Raw genomic sequence first — 24115 nt, forward strand, 5'->3', positions numbered from 1 at the left:
CATCAAATACAGGCGGGTTTAATCCTCCTTCACCCACCGTTCTCTTTTGTCTTCTCTCTATTTCTGCTGAGCTGAATTCGGGCCACGGAAAACTTGACACTGCAATGCTGAAATAAAACACAAGGAGGAGCTACGTCGTCAAATGTCGTTGATAATCTTTAAAGATTTTTGAAAAGACTCAGGGTACGCCCTAACAGACTAGTTTGGGTAGGTTTATACATGACGACCTGATTGAGGATCAACCACAAAACGATCGTCAAATGTCATTGATAGTCTTTAAAGATTTTTGAAAAGACTCGGGGTACGCCCTAACAGACTGGTTTGGGGAGGTTTATACATGATGACCTGATTGAGGATCAACCACAAAACGACAGTAGTTGACGACGGATCACAGACGACATGATTTGTCAAACCGACTGAAGCCAACGGCAAACTCTCACAAGAACTCCCTCGAGGGTTCAGTCAAAACCAAACATACCAGTTGGGTTAATAATCTGTTCACAGTTCTTAATCAAGCCCAGACTTGACTCAGTCAAACTTCAGACATCGTGACTGCCGGCAAATGAGGCCGGGTCACGCCTGCGCCCCTCAAGCACTGACAGATGACTAAGAATCGTGGGTAAAATCTTGTAGCGTTTCCGTAGTTCAGGATGTGAACAACAGTTCAAGTCTTTCGTGTTTGCTGCCTGTCTCGACTTGTCTCGAGTGTTTAACGGGCTGAAGTGTAAAACCTGTCGTAATGATACTTGCGTGACCTTCGTTCACTTTAACGTCGTTTTTCACCAACTGTTTTGGAGACGAGACTTCACCGTCCTCAGTAGATCCAGTCAGTGTGCAGAGGGGCTTAAAAAGGCTTGTATTTTTTTATGGGTGGTATTATTGAGCTCAGACCATGACGGGATCAGAGTCACTGGTGTGGAAGATCGGAAATCAGGTCATGCACATTGGCTTTAATCTCCGCTGATCAAACACAGCCAGTCGTTCAAGGACGCATGCTTGAAAAGGCGGGAAAGAATCCGTAGCATTAGGCAGTTTGTGATTGAAGTAGAGACGAGAGGAAACACGGTGATGTCGTGCAGAGGAAATTTTTACATCATCCTGAAAACACGGATCGACAATCTACACTTTCTGCAGCTAGGTTTGGAGGAGCTGGAATCAGTCCCAGCAGCCTTTGGAGCGATGACATCACTCTGACACTCTGACTCTGACTGTGACACAGTCACATAAACACCTACGGATCTAATCTAATCCTGCAGGTTTTAAACCATGGAATGAAATTGTGGAGAAAACCCACAAATATTGATTTATCGCAATTAATCGTGATTATTTACTATTGCGAATACGTTTGATTTAACTTCAGTTGTAATCTAATGCATATCCTATGATTTTAATGGTTTTAGATAGCTAAAGATGTTAGCTAAAAATGCCTTGACAGCGCCCCCATAGCCTGGTTGAGAACATGTTTGACCAAGGAAACACAGTGGTGGTGTTTCTCGGCCCCGTCAGGTCATGCAGTGAGTGAAGTGTGCTACACATCCCGTGTTGCCTGCAGCCCGTCCTGACTTTTATGCACTTCTGCATGGATTTACTCTCTGTTCTCCCTTGGACGGTTATAAAACGCTTGCGAGATGTTCCTTGAGTGGTCAGATAGTAAATCTCTGAAGAGACGGGGCCAAAATGAATGGAGGTAAAATTAGAAGAGATCAAAGCCGACAAAGATGGATTGTGAGGACGAATCAAAGGGGAAGGTAATTTAAAAGATGGAGTTCATTCTTCTTCAATGGTGCAGAAGAAGGAGGGAGTTTTTTTCTTCCAAATGTGCTGAAAGAAAGGCGTAGAATTCTGCCGATGCAGCACTCTGTGAACATGCGTGTGTTGGTGTGTGATCCGTGATCGGCTAACTAAGCCTCCCCTACTAATAACCATCGATTCAAGGCAAATGAGCTGCGATTGTACCTCCAAACGCTGCTGCTGAGAATCAGCACTTTCATAAGCTCGGGTCCTTATTCATGCTCACAGCACGATCGGCACACAAAGCCAGAGGCGGGTTTAAGCCGGCGGTTTACATACAAATAGGATGCAGCAGCTTTTTATGCAGCCAACTAAATATGAAAAAAAAAGGTCCAAGCCCTTTGAAATTATAAACCAATGTAGTCTGAGCTGTTTGTGTGAAATACAAGATGTGAACAATCACCGTAGCAGCGGGGGTTGGGAATAATCTGACGACCAGGTGTTTTTTCCATTCCCAAAGGAGGCCATCCAGAATAAAACTCTAAAAAGTGTCCTTTCTATTTGAAACAACAAGAAACAAACTAAAATAAAAGGAAAAAATCTTTTACATGTTGACATACATTTTGAACAAAACAAAACCCCTGCAAATAAATCAGGAATACGTTTAAAGAACATTTGTATTTGTTTATTTTTAAGCCTGAACAGGTTGAGGACAACGTTGAATCAAGGCTCTCAGTGGCAGTGAATGGTTAGTGTTCCACATCAAGAGCAAAGATATAATAGCGCCGTTCTCGCTAACAGCCTATTAGTGCGTCGTTAGCATTGACAAGGGGTATAAAAAACACTTTCAAATAGCACCATCTAGAGTTTTTACCAATTTCTTTTTTTTCTGGGGACCCATACTTTGAAAATCACAAACCTTTGTGATCCAAGTAAATAGACATTATTCATAAACCCCGGGGAAACATGACCCGAGACGACCCAAAAAAAAAAAAAAATCAATTGCGACCCACCTGAGGGTCGCGACCCAGTCTTTGGGGAACAATGCTCTCTGGAAAACAGGGTTCACTGTTTTTTTCATCTTCTGCTGCAGGAACCTTAACCCTGTCGTATGGACGAGCACTTCCTGTCTGACCAGGAAGTGCCATTTCACTGCTTTAAATATAGTATAGTTTTAGATTTATGGGACTTTTCTTCATGGTTTTGACTTTTAAATGCACCAAAAGAACCTCATCATCTGCGAATGGCACAGCCAGTATCCTAGGACTGTGCCATATTCTCTCTCCTCTTATCCCGCCTTTGCTGCAGCTTTTCTGCAGGTGAGCGCAGTTAAAGAAGTAACAACTAATGATTTTGAGAATTAATGATCTTTTAATAGGCCCCGACCAATGCTCACCTCTTATCAGTGAGAGCAAATGGCTGCTGCGTCCCAACGCTGGCACTAATCTGTCCCCTCAGAGAGGCTCACTGTTCTCCACCCATTAAAATCTCCCACAGCAGTGTCATGGTCGTTAGGGCCGGAACAATTAGATGAGTCGTTAACAGTAGGAATTAATTTGATGACATGCAGTAATTTTCTCTTTGCTATAACTGAACTGAGTAGACAAAAAAAATCCTTAGAAAAAAAAAAGAAAAAACAGAATCTGTTGGACTTGAAGTGTTCTTGAGGAGTTATGGCCCTCCTGTGGTTCAGAGGAAGATTTACAGATGTGTCTCTTCTGCCTGACCTCCCTCCAGAGGACACGATGGCAGGATGATTGACTGCAGGGTGGAAGGGTCTAAAGGTGATGGGGAAATTCAAACTAAGACCTGCTCGTCTTCATACCTCCTTCCTCTCTGCTGTGCCCACGTCCACGCCCTGAGTCCAGGGATGGACCGTAGGAGCAGCAGCTGCTCTCTTACCCTTTAAAGGCTCCGTCTCCTGACAGCAGAAATAATTGAGCAAATTCCTGTTCTGCGCTGTTCCCAGCACGACCCTGGAATGGGGGGATGGGGATTCAGGGAAAAGTCAGTGTAAAAATGCAGAGGAGGTGGGGGCAGGGCGGGGTGGGAGGGGTAGAATATTGAAGGAGGAGAAGGATGGAGCCTTGAAGAATTTGAAGCCGTGTCCATGTGAAGGAGAGGACATGGTAATGTGGAGGCAGGGAGAGGAGCCCAGAAGCACTCAAGGCTTCTCCTCATTCACATGAATTTTTTACATCGCTGCTGTCTCTCCTCACCTGGTTTCAGCATCACCTTCACCTGCACCGGCGCTGTTATTTTGACTTCACAATAAAAAAATAAATAAAAAAAAGAGTGCAGTCGACCTACCATGGCAACAGCAGCAAGGTTTTCAAGACAAAGACAAAGGTTTTCAGTAACAAAGATTAGTTTATTTGTAAAGAAACGCAGGTTTAAAAAGTGCACTTTAAAATAAAGGAAAACATCTTAAATAAAACACTTTACGTAATTCTGACTGTGCGGGGGTTGGGTCTTGTACCTTTTATCTGTATCTCTTATACTTGAACTTTTGCTTACTGAGTAAAAAGGCAAAGTCTTTTACCATTGTAATATTTTAAAAGAATAAAAGAGTGATGAAAAATCGGATTTAATTGTTTAAAATTGGTGGTAGTGAAAGGAAAGGCTGGAAACTGGAAACTATTTTTTCATTTAAATTTGGGAGAAAAGAAATCATTTAGTCTCACACTTGACTGATAATGACTATAAATGTTTCATTTCATTTATTTCTATTTTTTCTACCCATTTCAGAGACAATGGCAACATGCATCACTTCATCATCAAAAGAAAACTTGTCATTTATGTTCCTTTGTCTCATTTTGTTGTTGTTTTTTTAGCACACTTTTCCAACATTGATTAAACTTTTAACTTTACAGGTTCATCTCAGTTTGGCAGCTGCCACCTGCTCTGATGAAAGTGACTCTTTTCAAAATCTAATTATCATTCAAATCAAAGCACCACCTGCCAAGGCTGTACTGTGTGTTTCCTTTCATTAAAGTGAAGGAATTAGTCGCTAAAGGGAACTGTAATCTTCAGCGCCTTGTCAGCTTTGGTTCTGTTTGACCCTGGACTACGGGATAAGTTTGATTTAACAAATAGCAGCGTGTACAACCACGGTGACTTTGGAAGCCGGGGGTAAAAAAGACTATAAATAATTGATGTTACAGTTTTGATTTTTTTTTTTTTTTTTTTTATTAAATTGAAATTTCAAACAAAATTTCTATTCTTGTGAAATGGCTGTAGGGGGCGCTCATGAGCAGGTCACAGTGTTTGTTAGTTTTAATCCTGGATCTTTTTGTTTTTAAATCACGAAGCCTTGGATAATGCAAATAAATCTGAATTAAATTAACTTTAAGATGAGATGTCTGAAACCAAACATCCACAATGTTCCTGTATATTTAATATTTCACCCCGAAACACGGACCAGATTGGTCAGATGAATTCAGATCAGAGTTGCTGGGCAGATTTCAACTCGTCTGCTCTCCACTGGTGGAGCAGCAGCCGTTGCGGGGATCGATGAACCCATTCATCGAGGCTGCTGTCCCTGGTCAGAACGTGCAGTCGTCTGAGTGAGGAATGACCCTGGAGGTCAGAGAGAGAACTGCTGTCCATCATGAGCAATTCATCTCTCCGCCACAACACACTGCGGTGCACACAGACGGCACGGTTTATTTTAATCCGCTGTGACAGACTGCAGGACGACTGAGGAAATCACTCTTTTACCGTCAAGTCAGGGAATCTCCATCGAACAGTTTGACCTTCAGATCTAACAGTAGAATCTAATGGTTCTTTTAACATGTTTGGTTGATTAACTTCAAAAAAAGGATTGATAAAAAAAATTGACGTCCAGAAGCAGGAGCTGGAGTCCACGGTATATCAGGTCCTTTGTCAGTACTACTCGAAGCCTGTGTAAATCATCCAGTATTTACTGATTTTACTGTGTAGCTGCAGTGTATTTTATGACCTGTGGTCATCTGAGTGATTAGGGTGATATTAGCTTCAGCTGATGGTTTTAAAAAAAAAACACTGTCTCTGGCTGACAATTTAATGTTTCCACCCATTTAAAACTAACAGCCCTGTTAAATAGGCCTCAAATTTGCAGCCTGGGGTTTTTGTGGCCAGTAAAACAATTTTTAGTTAAACGAAGAGAAGGATGGCCCTTCAAATGGTCATGAAGACGAAGTCTTTCTTATTTTACCTACGCTTTTAATTATGATAACACTGAAGTATGTCATTTTTTAATACAATAGAATATGCTGCATTAGTAGTCTATATCATTGTTTCCAAAGACTGGGTCGCAAGAGATTTTTTTTTTTGGGTCGTCTCGCATGATGTTTCCCAGGAGTTTACGAATAGTATCTATTGACTTGGGTTGCGAACGTTTGTGACTTTTAAAATATCGGTCCCTAGAAAAACAGTTTGGTAAACACTGGTCTGTATATGTACCACTGATACCAATTGATAATAATAATAAATAACACTGATACCAATTGATAATAATAATAATAATAATAGTATCATCAGCATAGAATGTGAATCCATTTATCGGCCACATAGTCGACACCACTGTGTTAATCTGCTTCTTTATTGCAGTATTACTTCAATAATACACTGTAGTGAAGTCAGTGAACCGAATCATCTGAGTCTGCAGTGTTTCTATTGAGAAAGCTAACTGGATCAGTGAACCAGCTCAGTCAAATCAGCTGAGTCAGCAGCCAGCCACGCTGTAGGACTGGTTTTCATGGAGACTTGTAGGGGTCCAGATTTATCAAGATTGAAGTTGATTTGGTTTGGACGTATTTGTAGATGTGAAATGACGTTTGATTGATGAGTTAATTGTGAAGGTTATTAGATGATCGACAGTCGAAGCTGCAGGAAGATCTCTGTATTCACTGTGCTCCTCTGTTTCCTTCACTCAGAAACCAAACAGTGCTGCACCAGTTCTGCTGCCCGGCCCCTGATGCCCCTGAGGGGGAGCCCTCAACCGCCTGTGTCCCCAGGTAAGGAAGGCTGCATCCTTGTAACATCAGTGCAAATACTTTTATTTTTTTCCTATGTTTTTCTTAATTTACTTTGGACTTTATTTTCTTGTAAGTTTTAATTGCGGCCACTTGTCATGCATCCTGTTGGTAGCGGTGCTGCAGAAGCCACTTACGGCAACAAAAACAACTACCCCAGCAGTGTTAAAGTTGAAGTGGTTGTAAGTGCTTCAGGTTCTTGTGGGGTGGATCAGTTTTATTGTTGTTGCTCCTGCGTCATAAAACAAAGAGGGGCTGAGGTTAGAGTCTGCAGTGACAGCAGTGCTATCATCCACACTATTTAAATGTCAAGTGTCTCATTTGCTCAGGTTTTTCCGACTTGTTGAGGCGGTACAGTTGTTATCGCAGTCACTGCGAGATGGAATTTGCCATTTCTAGAACATGTAAAAATGAATATCCACCCAAACAGGGCGGTAATTTCACACTCTCTTGTACCAGGAGCTATTCTGGTCAGGTTTTTGCTTCTTAACTAAACAAGGTAAAAAAAAAATAGTGTAAGAGACGGCCATCTTTTAAAGCAATATGCAATAGTCTTGACTTTTCAGTCTAATTTGCACCAATTTTGGTCTTAAATATGAATGCAGGCTTGTGGCTCGTAGCCCAGATCTGGTAAATAAGAGTCAGAAGAGACAGAATTTTACCGAAATATTTTTTTTGTAAATATAAGAGTTCAATAAGGCCCATATATTGTGTGAACAAATTGTCTTTGGGCGGTGGCAGTGGTGGCTTGGTGGTTAAGGAAGCAGACTTGGATCCGGAAGTTTTCCGGTTCAAGTCCACTAGCTGCCAAGTTACCACTGAGGTGCCCACACACCGCCCCCTGCTGACTTTGGTGATGGGTCAAAAGCAGACAAGTAGTTCACGTTCCTTTCCTGCACACCAAACATCGTGGTTTGGCAACGATGTCCAATTTGAACATGTGTTGCCTCCTGTTGGTAAAAACTGGCAATGCTCAATCACTGCAAGACGTACCCCGCATTATGCTATCAATTAGCAAAACCACGATGAAATCCAGGCCTGCTGTGTGTCCTTCACATTTAAATTAGCAGCAAATGAGTAGCTTTAGTAGTTACGATCTTTTTAAACACCATAACTTTTCACGGGCAGCTTTATGTTAGTCCAATGATTACAATCCTCACTCAAATAAGCAGTACATCAAATATAACACTGAAAATTAAAATACTCGGTTGTGCTGTTATGTTGCCTGTTTCGAGCAAACTTGACTTCAAAATGATTTGTTTGTTTGCCCCCTGCTTCTGTTTAGCAAAGTGCAGTACCAACAGAGTTTCACTAAAAATACCGCATTGATCTGCTCAGGCTGCATCAATAGCAATTATGCTATCTGTCGCTATAAACGGCTTGTTTGTTGTGGGCTGCACTTTTCACAGAAATGTTTCGCTGCATTGTTGGCAGAATAATAGCACATAAGCAAACACATATTTACGGCAGTTCTGGGCTGCTGCCGTGCTTCATGTAAGTGGCCTGGAGCTGCACACAGAACAAGTCCGGACTTTTAAATACCTCAGAGGGATCGTACGGCGTTAAATCAGTTCTAGAAGGTGAGAAATGTAGAAGAGATCCGTTTATTGATTACATCAAACCCCAAAGGTCCTCAATTGTTCCAAATTAGTAAATCCTTTTTATGTATTTATTTATATATGGGCAGAGAACAGCAACCAGACAGCCAGAGTTGTTCATACTTATGAGTTTGAGGCGTGAAATCTCTCAAAAAGCTCAGAAATGAGAGTAAAAAGAATAGAATTTTAAATTAGAGAGAAAATAAAAGCAAATTTTTTATATTTGTTTTGTCCATTGAATAGATGACTGGTCCCTTTCAACATTAAGAAAGAGTTATGAAAGTAGAAAGAAGAAAAACAAACCTTTTTTGTCAAATTTAACGAGAGTAAAAAGAATAACATTTTAAATTAGAGAGAAAATCAAATTGTTGTGTCCATTGAATAGATGACGGGTCCCTTTCAACATTAAGAGTTATGAAAGTAGAAAGAAAAAAAACAAACCTTTTTTGTCAAATTTAACACATTGTTTTTGTTAAATGTGAATAAAAAAAAGTCTAGTGGAGATTGAATCAGTTTGCACTTCAATGTTTTGATCAATATCAGCCATGATTTACAATCAAAACAGAAGAACAATAGCACAATTGACTTTCACAAACACAAATGGTTTTCAGTTTCACATGTTGAAAACATCGTGACATCATCTGCATAATGTGACATATTAACAACGTGTGTTTTTGCAGATGAAATCAGAGGAAATAATTTAAAAAAATGCATATGAGATCTGGAATTGTGCATTGCCAAAACTCCAAAAGAAAGTAGTTCACAAAAAAAGAACAACAATGACTGGTCCAGGACCCTTAAGGGTAATTATTATTGTTATATTATAACTTAAGGTGTAAAAAAAAGCTTTGGATTTTTTTTTTTTAATGAGCCTGAATTTCCTATAAAATGTGATAAAAAAGGTGTAATACTCCAAATACTGATCACTGGATTTGGTAACGTATTATTTAATCTCAATATTCTTCACAGTATGAGTGAAATAAACCTTTATTTTTGATACAAAGCAAAAGAAGACAGCTCATGAACAAACAGCTTTCCTTTAATGAAAGATGAAAAAATACTCTGTTGGATAATCTTAAGTTCTGATGAAAAAATCAGACCCTGACCCGCAAAAAAAGGACCTGAAGCGAACCACTTCAAAGCAGGACTCTGGGGCCGAGCTAGAAAGCAGCTTGTGGTTTTGTCCCTCCCTTTTTGTTTCCTGTTGCGTCCTCTTCTTCCTCCTGTTCTTCTTCTTCCTCCTCTTCTTCTCCTTCCTCTTCTTCTTCTTCTTCTCTCTCTTTTTTGAAATCCGTATTCTGTTGTTGTTGATTTTTTCGTATTTTCCGCATTGTTGTTAGTGATTTGTTGAGCATCTCCTCACGTGGCACCGGCACATGGCCTCATCCACATCACATCACATCTCAGCGACACGACTCCACACGGCACCCACACAGTCAGTGCATCCATCATATCTTCACAGTCACTTCATCTGGGCTTGTCTCTCCACTGTGGTCACGTTTGAGTTTAAAAGAGTCATGTTTGAATATTACCATGTAAACCCGAGTGTAACTCCGTAATGTAAAAACTGCCATAATGCATTGATATGTGTAGATCTGTGTACCGTAGTGTCTCTCTCTCTCTCTCTCTCTCTCTCGTGCTCGATCTCAGTGAGCCTCGATGTCGGCACACATAACGCATCTGTGTTCATGTGAAAAAAGGCAAAAAGAAAAAAAGAAAACAGAAAAAAACCAAAAACAACTGTTCTTTTCATGTTGCATGCTGTGGCTTGGCAGTGATTAGAACCTACTGTAGCTCCCTTTGTGTATTTGTGTGCGTCTGTGTGTGTGTTTGTGCGCTTGAGTGTGTGTGCGTGATAGAGGGCGTGTGTGAACATACGCTGGAAGAACATACTAATGAACACTGCAGCGACAATGAGCAAAACAATAGACTGAATATATGAATCTGATCTAGTCTCAGGATTTCAAAAGAAAAGCCCTGAATCAGCGATAATCAACTCGTGGCTCCTGGGCCGAATCAGGCCCACTGAACCGATCTGAAATGTTATTTCACCATATGGAAAATTGATGAGGCTTTCTCCCAGAAATGAAATGGAATTTTGTCTAATAATTCAGGACCCTGAACGCACCACACCTGATAGACCCAGCATTATTAGTGCTTTTCCATGTTCGCGGCTCTTTCTCTCCAACGAGGATATTCTGAGCTCTGCGGTCACGGGGGTCAGCTGAGAAAAGGCCAGCGGCATGATTGCACTAATTCAAGTCTTGAGGAGCTTTATCCTTCGAGGTGAGGCTGTGACAAACAGCCAGGTAATTAGACAGGAAGTGTAGGATTATTGGAACGAACGTGAAGCAGGAAGTTGTGATCGATCACTGTCACGCACAGTTTAATGAGGAACCTGCTGGATCATTTCAGGGCAGTGGGGTTCACCCTGTAACATCTTTGATAACTCAGGTGGCGTTACTTTAACAACACTAAAAAGGAACGTGCTTAGAAATTTCTGTCTTGTGGAAAAGAAAAAAAAACGGTGAAAGTAAGTAAAAAATATCTGGAGAAAATCATTACTGGAAAATGTGCAGAAGACAATAACGATAAGCAGGCGGGAAGACGTGTTTCTGCTGAAACAAGATGTTTTTAGAATATTTGTCTCTTATAACGTGTGAGATAAATGACTGCAGGGAGAATGATGAACTCATTTGATTTCAAGGCTGGAAGTTGTCTGAATACTTTAGCCGAACTAAATTATAAAATTATATAAATTATATATTATGTAAAGTGTTAGAAAGAGAACTTTCTAACACTTAGAAAGTTCTCTTTCTAAGTGTTAGAAAGAGAACTTTCTCTTTCTAAAGTGGTCGTAGTAATGTAGCAAATGAAGCAGGAAGTGGTCGTAGTAATGTAGCAAATGAAATATACCATGTCCACTCAGGGCTGGACGACTGTTACCAGGCTGGTCATTACAGTTTTGGACAGGGTTGGTAAAAATCTGTTTCCTGTGTTTGAAAAATCGTTACAATACTTGTTTGAATAAATTTAAATAGTTTTAAATACATTTAATTGTACAAAAACAAGCAGGAATTTTGACAAAAAAAAATCCATTCTGAAAAACAGCCACATATCTTTCTGCATCTTAAAAAAAGCCACAAACAATTTACCATTTTATCAAATTTTGTCATGACATTTTCTCATGTTTATTTTATTTGTTATAAAAATGTGATAAAAACATCTTGCCTCGTAAGAAACTCGATTGTAGAAAAGTTCAACCAAAAAACTTTCTTTTTTAAAAAATGCTTTTTTGTTTCTGCTCATTATCACAGCTTAGTTTCTACAATTATCTTGCCGAAATGTAACAAAGAAACCAAACAAAAACAGATAAATAAACCTTTCGGTTCAGTTGCTTTAAATGCCACAAAATATTTTAGCAGTAGCCTTAATAATAATTTCCGGACTCTTCTGACATCACAGATACTCTGGAGACGGAGGACCTCCAGGTCTGTACTAAAAGCTTTCTTGGCCTGAAAGACTTCCAGCAGGTTGATGCAGATACATCTCGATTTAGTAAAACCAAGTCGTTATTCTGACAGCTTAAGATTTAAGACTTCTTAAGAATTTTCTTTGGCACAGTAAATAATATTTGCCGTACACAGCTCACACAGGACAATATCCACAGCATCCGCCTGAGTCATTATGGTCACACACTCACACAGGAAGATGATAGTAAACACCTCCACTGTTTGGCCGCCGAGTTTATCACACGCCGTTGGCAGGTGACGACGAACGCTGTTGGCGTGACATTGGAGTCTGTCGGCGATCTGAACGCAGCGCTGACTGTGTTTTATTTCCTCCAGCTCACAGTTTGTGTGCAGTCTGTCCGTCTCAGTGTGCAACGGGACGTCTTTTGTCCATTGTCCTGTGGAGTCTCTTCAACAAATGGTCTCCACACAGAGAAAACCAACAGCTCAGCTCGGTCTATTTAGCGGGATAGCGTCTGTAGACATGACCGCTACATCGGTCGTAACAATTTAAACCGGACTCTAATCATTGAACAAGATGAAAAGTGTTCCTACGTAGAATCGCTGCTAAACCCAGCGAGAAAAAAGATGAAGCACCAAATGGTTTGTCAAAACCGAAACCACCGATTGTTGTCGTACTAGACTCTAAATCACAAAAATGTGATATTGCCATAGAGAGATTCCACCAGGTGACCTCTCCAACTTCAATTATTTTGGTCAGTGATTTGATCACCTGAAAAAGAAAGTGAACTGATGTGATGTTAATACTGTTATATTGAAATTCTTCCAACATAAATGAAAAAAAAAAAGAGATTAAAAAAAGTCTAGCTTAGTCACTGATAAATGATGCTAACCACGGGAACGTGTTTCTGGAGTTTCCCTCCGACCAGAACTAAATCTCATTTACTTAATCTCTGATCAACAATTTATGTAATTTTTAAGCCTGTTACAGCGCCATCTCCCATAAATTTATTTAAAAAGGTCTTCTTCCATCTTCCCAACATTTTCCAGCGAAAATTGATTTATGTCACACTTTAGGAACGGAACTCACTTCGTGGAGAAAATGTCAGTCCACCAAAGCACTTCAAACTCTTGCGCATGTTCACATCGCAATAACGATGAGAATTCAGAAGTCATTTCTGAGTAAATGGTTTGTTTTTACCTCTACAGTTCACACATCGTCAGTTTAATATGCACAACAGCGGGGCAACTGATTCACCATCGCTCCTGCTTCCCAAATGGACCGAGTCAGATTCTCTCAATTACCATCTCTCTGTACTCCAGTGAAGATTCCATTTGTTTTGAGTGCCGTGTTTTTCGCCGTCACTTATCAAAGTCCTACACTCCATCCTTTGCATCCAACGATCTCCAGCGTTCAGAATTAGAATTGTCTACTCAGCACACATCGGGAGTGATCTGCACTTTTGAACCTCCGCTGTAGTTAAAGTTTACAACCTGCTCTTTTTACGAGGCCTCATAAAGAGAGCGAAAGTACAGAAAATGACGGATTACACCGCTGCACCTGGCGAAACGTAGGACAACAGAGAAAGAAGGACAACACTTTTTTGGGTGGTCACCAGATCCTCAGAGTAAACAGAGAAAGAAGGGCAACACTTTTTTGGGTGGTCACCAGATCCAATCTGGGCGAGGGATGCTGGCGTCATCAGTTTTTAGGTCTGCACTAAAAAAAAAGTCTTGGTTGCAGTGAAAATGAATGTGCGGTGACGTGTTAGGCTGAGATCACGGAGAACTGAGTCGGCTTTCTAATAAAAAACCAAAGTTACTCGCAAATTAATCGCAAATGTTTCGTTTGCTCTAACTGTAAGAATGAAACATGAACACGGAGTATTTGTGATAATACCTTCACCTATTTCTGTGTAGGTTCTCAGTCATCCAAGTCATTTAATCCAAAAATAGTTACATCGAGGGCAACTGGACGAAGTAGGTTTTTTTTTAAGACGTTTCACCTCTCGTCCAAGAGGCTGAACTGAAGAAGCCTCTTGGATGAGAGGTGAAACGTGTTAAAAAAAAAACAACTACTTCGTCCAGTTGACCTCGATGTAACTATTTTTGTACCTTTTACCTGTTAGCTGTGCGTCCCGAGGACGGTCGCTCCGTTTATTTTTTACATCGGGTTTTCCAATGTAGCGACTTTGAACGTTCCTTTCATGATGTCACAAAGACCAACACGGGGGTGTTATTACTTTTTTCTTTGGTTGATAAAACCCAGACATAACCTTTTAGAAATCAAGTGTCAGCTCCAGTCTGTTTTTGTCCTCACACCAGCTGAAGTCTACACCTACACAGCCTCGATTTAACCTCACACCTGTCAGCCTCTCAGTCACCTGGATATTTTCTTTGTGATTTAACACCCGTCCTCATCTGCCCGGCGGTGGCTTTGTCCTCCTCTGCTGCCTGCTGTGGTTCTGCAGCGTTGCTGCCTCAGCCACTGACACTGACCTTGCTGATGTGTTATAATGAGAACAAAGGACGCAGCAGGAAATTAGGCGATAACATCCTGAGATCACCTGAGTGTGTGTGTGTGTGTGTGTGTGTGTGTGTGTGTAGCAGGCACATTGCATATGTTAGGAACTTGTACCATTCTCAGGCTACAGCTGTATGAACGTCATATCTAATGGAGAACGGTTTTAATTTCAATTGTGCGAAATCCTTTATTTCAGAGAGAAATTACTGCTTTTTTTCCACGTGGCTACAGTTTCCTGTCTGCTCAGCTCCTTCCCGTCGCTCTTTAGCAGAACGTCGTCGCCTCAGATTTTTTATATCTAAGAGTCTCTCTTCTCCGCTCACTCGGCGTTTTGCAGCTTATCTCAGCATTGTGAGCTGTCGGATTGTATTACAAAGAGTACGTTTAATAAAAAGCAGCGGTTTCTGATGACGTTGCTGCTGTATCTCTTGTGTGTGTGTGTGTGTGTGTGTGTGTCAGAATCAGCATTCTTTAAGGATTCAGCTGCTTTAAAAATGCCCCGCTCTGGTCTTTAGATGTTCTTCATAACAGGCAAACTGCTGTGAACGTCAGAATAAGAGCGGTGATGTCAAGTTTTCTAAACAGGAAACTCCAAAGGGGCTGCAAGAAAAGTCAAATATCAAAACTGTTGCATTTCTTCTGTTGACGTGGGAAAAAAAAAACCAACAAGTTTTTTACTTGAATTTGTAAAATGAGTCCCTGCAAACTCAATAAACAATACGGAAAATCCATCCGTTAACCAAACAACTAAATAGGATATCCAAATGATTTAAAAGGTTTACAAAAATAAGTAGCCACAATAAAACTAAAAGCTAGAAAAAAAGTTATTTAGTTGGTGAATTAGGCTTACAGAAACATCAGCAGCAGCGCCACCTGGAGGGCTGCAAAACACTTTCAGTTTTCTACCTGTGTACCACGTATGTTAAAAACTGACGAAACCATAGATGTTTTCCATGAGAAGCTTAGTAACAATGCAGCTTTTGACCATGTGGTGGCAGTAATGCCTCAATCAGTTCTTAACAAGGCTATCTTCTTCTCTACGCTAGCTGTAGCAAAAACTGTTGTTAGTATTGCGTTCTTAATAGATATTGTAGGATGTTAGTAAGTAGATAAGGCCACAATTTTGCAGTTAGCGAGAAAAGTTGCACAGGACAACGATAACTTAATTTCCTAAACTTAACGGTGGCTGCGAAATCAAAACACAGCCTCAAATACTTTCATGTCAAAAAGTTACATGCTACAAACCAGAAAAATATGGTGCACGTGCTACAACAGGTCCCCCAGCCAGACTTTGGACACACCTGATTTAAGAAGTTTTTTGGTAGTTTTTCCCCCTGATATTCCACCCTACACTGCACCATGTTAAACTATAGATTTCCTGGAATGGAGTCCCCTCTCCCTGGTGCTGCAGCTCCTGTCGTAACAACCACTGCACTCCGCTGCAAGAAATAAAGGAGGGGGGGAAAAAAAGCACATTTCTGTCCCATTTTTCTGACGGTAATGTCACTGCAGCCCCGAACATCGACCTACAACAGAGCCGTCTGATTCGCTGTTAGCGCAGATTAAAAAGCATGTGTTGTTTTTACGAGCTCCTGTGATTTTCAGCTAATAAAAAGTCAAGTTTATGTGCCTGTGTTGAAGCAGCATCGTCTCACACACAGACACACACACACACACACAGACACATACACTGTGTTACCGCTGCTCCATCTTTAATGCAGCAATCCTATAATCTCCCGGGGTCCCAGAATACACACGGACAAGTTCTCCACATCGCTCACTTCCTGCAGTAAAATGTCCCCGTGTGCGCCGCTTTAAGTGTTTGTGTACGCAGGAGGGACTGAGGTGAGGCCAGAGCGAAGAAATGTAGCAGCATTTTCAGGAATATGTGTTTCTTTTTCTGTGTGCGGCTGTCGTTCTGTTTTAAATTGCCTGCCTGCCTGACAAAATAAGTCCTCGTTTGGACAGTAGGGGGGGGTGTTAATGAGGAGCAGTGGGTGACATCTGTCTGTTCATGCGCAGGCTGCACATTATGCCTTGACCTTTTTGCTTTGGCAGTCAGACATTATTTTCAGCTTCTCTTCACCCTCTCAGTCATTTTCCTATCAAACTGCGAAGAATTCAGATTCACTGCAGATCAAGGTTGGAACAGCAGGTCGTTACCATGGAACAGCTCTATTTTAACAATCCAAAACCTCAAATGTGATCTGCATATAAATGGTGGTAGTCTTCTCTAGGCCACGATGGTGAGCACACCTAAAAATTCTGTTGATGTGCAGTACCACGACTGGCCAGTAGCTAAGAAAGTTGAACTCAGCAGTGAAGGTCATCTTTAAATACAGTCTATAGGATCCATTCCCTCTCCCTGTTTGATGCGATATTAGCATTTCCTACACAAGGAACTCCCTCCGAGAAATAGTTAGGAGACAGATTGTTTATCTATTTACACCCTCTGAATGAGAATGTGGGATTGTCCCCATGAATAAAACAACTCATGGTAGCCTCGGTAAACAAGCACCGTTAGAGGCTGATTGGACGTAGCAGCTGTGGCTGGGGTGACATTGTTGCTCTTCTTCTTCACTTGAAACCGTTTCCAAGAATGTAATCTCTAAGTGCTCTGTTTCCCCATTCAAAAACACATTAAATCAATAACAGTCACCCAAAGTGCTGCGATACCCCATTACTGTTGGAGTGACACCAACATTATTATTAATGACAGTTACAGATAAAGGTGAATGTTCTAGGTATGAAAACTAACATTAGAGCCATTTGAGGTTTTGGCGCCCCCATCAGTCTAATAAAGCACTAACAATATTATTTCCCCGTTTTTATGTTCTAAATAAATTCATGTGTCATCGACATAATGTGAAATTCGATCTCTTGTTTTTCCAGAAACAATGGAACCTTATGGTTTCTTTTTTGTGCAGTTGTCGACGCCAAGTGTGTTAGTTGGTTTTACTTTACGAGGTACAAATACAAGAAATTAAAAAGTATAAGATATTAAATTGTTAGACCTTTGGTCAAGAGTCTCACAGTTCATCTTGTCATTGTTGGTGCCATGAAGGCATTTCTTTTGAGTTTTCTCTGCTTCTGAACTGTGACAACACCTTGGCAGGTCGTTCAAACGCTCTAGAACTGTAGCCAGACTGTACCCCAGAAAACCCCTCCTGGAAAAACCATTTAAAAGATTGTTATCAAGACACTGGAGGTCTGTTTATCACGAGTCCTACTATGGGTTATATGGTATTTAAGACAGGAAATGTGTACCATTTGCACGTCCTGCTGATACAACACATTTTTAATGACTGCGCCTCATACCCACCATAGTTATGTAACGCCAGCGCCCAGCTGAGCCTGATGCTACATGGTTCACCTGCTGGTGCAAGAACATCCCCACATCTTTGTCTCCAGTCACGCACCAAGCATGTTCTGCTTATAAATATGTAATTACTGCAATGAGAGAGAGAGGGGGGGGGGGTGATAGAAAGAGACGGATGTTTATTAGGAGAAGAAAAGATTGCATCATTCTTGCGCAGCGTCAAGTCATAAACCCGGAGAACCAGGCGTGATCTAACTGGTACGTGTTGTTCTCTGCTGTTTCCTGTGAAGGGACATCAGGTGTCCCTGGCGTGGGTGACACCGCCATGCACAGTGTACATCATCCAGTTGAGTCCTTGCATTGACAGGACGGTGACAGCATCACGACGGAGGAAAATGAGTGTAGAGGAGGAGGGAAAAAAAAAACTGCTGACGGGGCGACCTACGCTGCCGTCGCCTCTGTGTAATGAGAGTCGAGGGTGATGGCGAGGAGAACGAGGAGCCGTGAAGGAAGAAAGGCAGTGAGATTCAGAGCAGATAGTGAAGACGAAAGACAGAGTGAAGAGTGAGACTCCGCGATGTGGGCGGCAGTTTTCATCCGAGCACAGACACTATTTTTCATTTGTAATATACTGAATGCATATCTCCATTTAAATTCAGACCTGGTTAGTATTCAGGAGCAGATTGAGGAACCTCTGTACGACTTGACGTTACACTGTGGCAGATATTCCGGGTAGAAACATATTAATTGTTGATCTAAGGAAATCCAGTAGTTCTGAGTCATGGCTTTGTGCACAGTGTGCTGCTGCTGTGTCACTACCACACAATGAATCACGGTGAGTCATCGCTTTAGTCAGTCCGTGTCATCCTTCACACTTTTCTTCATGTTTAGAAGATGGGTCAACAAACTTAGACTCAGAGAGAGAGAGAGAGAATAATAACATTTGTGGGCCGTGTTTGGTTCCTTTTCAGTTCGAAGGTAACCGCAGTAAAAAGATACAAGTCTGTAAAGGTCTCCACTGGTCCAGGGAGAGAGAGGGGGAGGAGGGTGACTCAAGCCACAGACAATAATACGAGTACATCGTCGACATAGACATGACAGTCCACCTTTACTTGTGCTGATCAAACTAAAATACATAAAGAAGGAACAACAGTTTGGGGCCACAAATTGGTGAGTTGCGGGCCAGATGATGGGTCTGCAGTTATTTCAGTTTTTGGTTTTGATTTCTATATCGACTCCAAGGATCTTTGTTACAGAGTTAGTCTGCAGAATCCCTTACTCTTACTCGTCCAAATTTACTCTGTGACACCGTCAACATGGAGGAGTCGTCATCGGAGTAGAAGGACAAAGATGGAGATGCTGTCACTGACTCGTTAATTCTGATTCAAAGTTAATCTGACTTTTAGGTGCCCAACACTTTTATGTCAAGGGCAGTGTCTTTGAGTAAAGTCAAAATAGTTAAAGTGCTGTACAGGTGTCCTCCTTTTGATTGCTTTCTGCTCGTTTCAGAGCCATAAAACACACCATTAGTCTTCTTCTACGGGTTGCCGCCATGACACTTTTTTTTTTTTTTTTTTTAGCTTTGACATTGCCGTCCAGTTTGGTAACTCTCAAACAACACACGTGCCCTCCAAAGAGCACCGACGTCAGAATAGAGTGAAAAAAGGACGTGATGTTCCAGAGGGACATGGACAGAGTCTGACTCTGGAAGAACAACCTTTCACATTTCACTGAGATCTAATTGAATTTTCCCCTGCTCTTATCAGAACTCCTGCCTGGATAGCATCTTAACACTTGCTGCCGGAGAGTCATACCAAGCGCCGCCCGACTTCACTTTATTTTTCCGCGACAGAGTGAACACGGTGGAACTTTTTTTTCCACCCTTTGCTTAAAAGCAATTTCGGCGGCGACGTGGAGACTGATGTATATACTGCAGCTGTGACAGATTGTGGAGAATGCACCCGGAGAGTGAATGGTGCGTCTGCAGTCAGACTACACCTCGGCTGCCTTGGCCTCCGCCATCACAATAAACATCCTTCTCTCTGTAGCAGCGACGCCCGCTGACAAATATACTGTGCAGCAAGGCAAATAAATAACACTGCACTGTAAGTCTGCGCACATAATCTGGAGACTGTCTTCTGTGGGGAAAAATGGGAGTGGGAGTTGTTTGTCCACAGAGTTTAAAATGACAGATTTGGGGATGAAGAAGAAGTGAGTGGGTTTAAAAAAAAAAAAAAAGATAAACATTGAAGATAAGGATTTGCTAACAGCTTATCGTTATCACCAGTGTCTTGATCTGTAAACATGAGGCAACATTATTTGTGACAATTTTTGGGGTTTTTTGTGCATCTTGTTAGGGAGTGTCAAACATTCTAAGAGTGTTGATTTTTCTAAGACTTCCATTGTGCCTAAATATCTTTTGACTTTCTTTAGGAGACATCTGTATTTGTTAGATTAAATGTTTGTGTTTTTGTTCAATTTATTTCAATTTTTTGGCAATATTTTGTTAGTTCTGCGTCACCAGTACATTTTAGCTAACAGCTAAAACTAAAACTAACTTTGATTTGACCTGTAGCAAAAGTTTGCAGTTATATTTGGATCTTCGCCATGTCTGCCTTAGCTCACTACGTCTTAACCTAGACTGTTCTTAATGTTGAACAACGTCTGTGAGTCTGAGATGAAAACCACTCCTGTCCATGTTTAGTAAACACAAACTCATGCAGTATTTAATAGAAGAGAAGAGGTTGGAGGAAGGGGGCTGGGGGGGGGTCTCAGCTGCTTTGCTTTTCCATCTCAAGTCAACTTCGTACCTGTGTTGTAACTCCATAAATAACAAAACCTCAAATGTAGTTTTTAGCACCAGATCTTTACACACTCACCAGCGAACATCCTTTATCTCCTATTTAGACATGAATCAAACTGATCGTTCTGTACGTGGTAGAAGGGCTTTCATCCTGACAGTGTCATGACAGAAAAGTGTGTGTGTGGGAAAGTGTGTGTGTGTGTGTCTGTATAAAAGAGTAATCATCAGGCAGGCTTTTAAGGTTGTTAAAGGTGAATTACGCTGCAGCGAGGTGGATTGATGTTTTCAATTTCTGCTCTACCGCCACCAATTTCACAATGTTTTAGAGTGAAGACTGAATGACTAAAAGTGTCAGATATTAGACTGAATATATGAGTCAGAATGAATAAATGAAGATCGATATGCAGTGACTCCAGAAGGCGTGCATGGCACCTTACATAAAGGACAATTTAAGTGTTAGCCGCAGCTGCTTAAGTAGACAAAAACATGAATAGTTGAACTGAAGCATAAAAAAAACCCGTACAGTAATTCAGTTGGTACTAACGGAAAATTCCAGATTTGAAAAGACCATGGAGGCAGAACTAACAGAGAACTTTTGACATCCAAAAATAGTTTTCTGTTTTTTGGAGATTGAAAGAACTGTCAGAATAAAAAGGACTGAGAACGTGTGAGTGGAACCCAGCAATTATCAGCAGAACCAAGGTAAAAAATCATTTATTGATCAGTGGAAAACGCCTAAAAATACCATTTCAAGTGCTGTGCAACATAGTCCACACAATCGTCTAACTCCCAATCATTGTTCCACCCTGCAGCACAGTAGACTGTCACAAAGTAAGTGAAATTGTCTGAAACCAAGCCACAGATACTTTGTCTTCGTTCGTCTTCGTCTCCGTCCTACAGAACAATTAAAACTCTTCCACTAAATGGCTAAATAAAATAACTGAGGCTCAGGGTTAGGGTTAGGACTTTGTGTTTGTCTTTCTTCAATTCCTGCAAATCTATGGCTGTGTGTTCAACTAAACAGGCCCAGGTTTTATATTGATATATCGAGGATGCTATTTTGGTCCCTCAGGTGAGATGAGGGTTTGGTGCCGTCCCTCGTCCCCCCTTTATTGTTTTCTTCTTTGTTGCCTTTTCCATCAGCCAGTTTTCATTGTACCATATGCAGTATCTGTTTTCTTCTTTTATAGACAACAGTTGCCTTTGCCATCAACCAGTTTTCATTGTACCATATGCAGTATTTGCATCATCAATGTGCCCATCTTGCTCAGTACCACCACAGTAACCATTTGTTTTCCAGTGCAGCACATGCCTAAGAATTGGAACCTCATGCACATTTAGCAGTGGTTTACATCCTTGGTCTTTTCACACTGAGATTGTCAACGTCTCTTGTCAAAAGTATAGGAATTCATTTTCTGTCTACAGTTATAGGACTGTTTGTTTTGAGGAAAGTATCCACTTATAATAACTGTGTTACAAATGCTACATAGAATACTTTTAAACAAATGTTGTTTCCTGCAGCTCTTACTCCCCCACCACCCCCACACCCCCCGCTGCATAATCCAATTATTATTATTTTTTCCCCCTGGGTGAAGGTATCAGTGCCAACAAGAGCGAATCCTTTTGGCAAATGCACTTTCTTCTCATCCTCATCTCTCAGGCAATACGTTTGAAACAGAGACACGTTGCCAAATAGAGGATGCTGTGCCCTCAGTGTGCTTAATATTTCAAACAGAACACGAGCCGTCGTACGGATTCAAATGGAAAGTTTCCACATCGGGAAACTGCCTTAGAGAAGAATATTTTTGTATAAGATGTGAAAAGGGAACAAAGTCAAATAAGGAATAAACACAGTTATTTCCCCCCTGACAGGTCAGATAATAGGCAATTATGGCCTGTGAAATCTTCAGGCCAGAGGAGGCGGCTTGATTGTTCGCTGCAGCAGCAGCAGCAGCAGCAGCAGCAGCTGAATCCTTTCTCCAACCATTGTTGTTTTTCGTGACCTACTTTTGCCTTTCCTTCCTTTGTCGAGCGTCCTCATAAAATGCAGCATATATAAAAAAATATATAAAAATAGCATTGTGACTTTTTTTGTGCAACGAGCTGTGAATAAGAACGAGGAAGTGTGCGCATCAGATGGAAGCAAATTGTGCTTCCGGAGAATTAGCTTCAGCCGAACAATCATTAGCCAAGCTACCTGTCGCACTTTTTACCCAGGATTTTGACATTGTTGTTTCTCTGTACTGTTCACGCAACTACGTTTTTTTTTTGTATGCAAAAGAAATGTGAACATTTTTCCTTTGCTTCTGACAATCTGCCAAAAGACAAAGTCTTGAATTTGTTAAGTTAAAAAGTGTAAACATTTAAAGTTAACTCCGGAGTGAGATTTTGTTTCTTTTTGAGAGTTTAAATTTTTATTTCATAATTATATCAAGTTTGAGGTGTTCTGACTTTATCGTAGGACCGCACCAGCATCACTGCTTTTATATGTCCTGTTAGCTTGGAATACCAGCAAATCAGCTGATGAGATGAGAAGGTCGTGTGACCTTTTATGCACAGGTTTGTGGGGCCACAGGAAATCCTTGTTCTGGTACATTAAAGGCATCACTTGGTTTAATCAGCCTGTGGTAACGTTAGCTTACTGATTTGAGCCAATCAGATGTTGAGTAGGTTGGGTCACATGTCTCTGAGGTCACGGGCCGACGTCTCTGATTCACTGATTTTTGAAAAAGGCAATTCATCTGTATTAGAATTTTATAGATATGTGATCAATATGGACAATTGATTTTCTATGATCAAGTTAGAAATAAATAGTGCTTTGAACTTTATTGGCGCTTAATGTTAAACAATATTAGCAGTGATTTAAAAAAAATCGTCCGTGTCTTTAAATCAGGCGTCGATTCCCTGTAACACGTTTGACATTTTTGTTTTAGAAACATTGACAGAAGCGCTGATGAATTCTATAGGTACTTGTCGACACTACATACGTATGTATCTGCATCCATCAACTTACATTTCTGATCTGATTTCCCCTCGCTCCTCTCTTTATATGCCTCTCCTAACTGCCTCACTCTTCATTTTACAAACCTCCCTGGGCGACCGCGTTTGAAGAGATCCACTTTGATATTCTGCTCTGCATATTTCAGGAGTCCAGCATGGTTTTTTTTTATAGCCTGAGATGGAGAAAATGATTTTTATGTTGGAATTACATCTGGTTTTATTGGCCTGGGTGTGTGTATATACGTTAAGTGCAGAAACCTTGTGGGTGTATATTTTTATTCATATTTTAGTAGAAATAAATACTGGCAAATGCAACATGTGGAAAATCTTTTTTCTTTGAGGAAAAATGAATGGTCAAATAAATTAGATTTGTGTACAATGTTTGCACCACATGCTGTGTTGTTGCTGTTTGAGGAAAATTAATGGTCAAATAAATTAGATTTGTGTACCACAATTGTTAGACCAGGGGTGCACACCCTTTTTGAGCTTGGGAACCAATTACATTTCAAATTACACGGCTAAGATTTTCCACCTACATTGAAAAAAAAATATATGTAACTAATGATATAAACTGAATATACTTTATATACTGTATGATATACAATACATGTGGGCATCAAGGCACAAAGTCACATGTATACAGTTTGGCTAC

At 40.8% G+C, this 24115-nt stretch overlaps 1 protein-coding gene across 1 annotated transcript in view; it reads left to right on the forward strand.

Annotated features, from left to right (window-relative positions):
• Positions 1-24115, forward strand: part of iqsec3a (IQ motif and Sec7 domain ArfGEF 3a) — a 93436-nt gene that overhangs the window by 17575 nt on the left and 51746 nt on the right. Inside the window, exon 5 of the mRNA XM_025057138.1 lies at positions 6648-6728. Within this exon, the coding sequence (XP_024912906.1) occupies positions 6648-6728 (81 nt within the window). The remainder of the gene's footprint in view (positions 1-6647; positions 6729-24115) is intronic.

The sequence above is a fragment of the Cynoglossus semilaevis genome, chromosome 8 (assembly GCF_000523025.1).
Source record: "Cynoglossus semilaevis isolate Cse_v1.0 chromosome 8, Cse_v1.0, whole genome shotgun sequence".
Lineage (NCBI taxonomy): Eukaryota > Metazoa > Chordata > Actinopteri > Pleuronectiformes > Cynoglossidae > Cynoglossus > Cynoglossus semilaevis.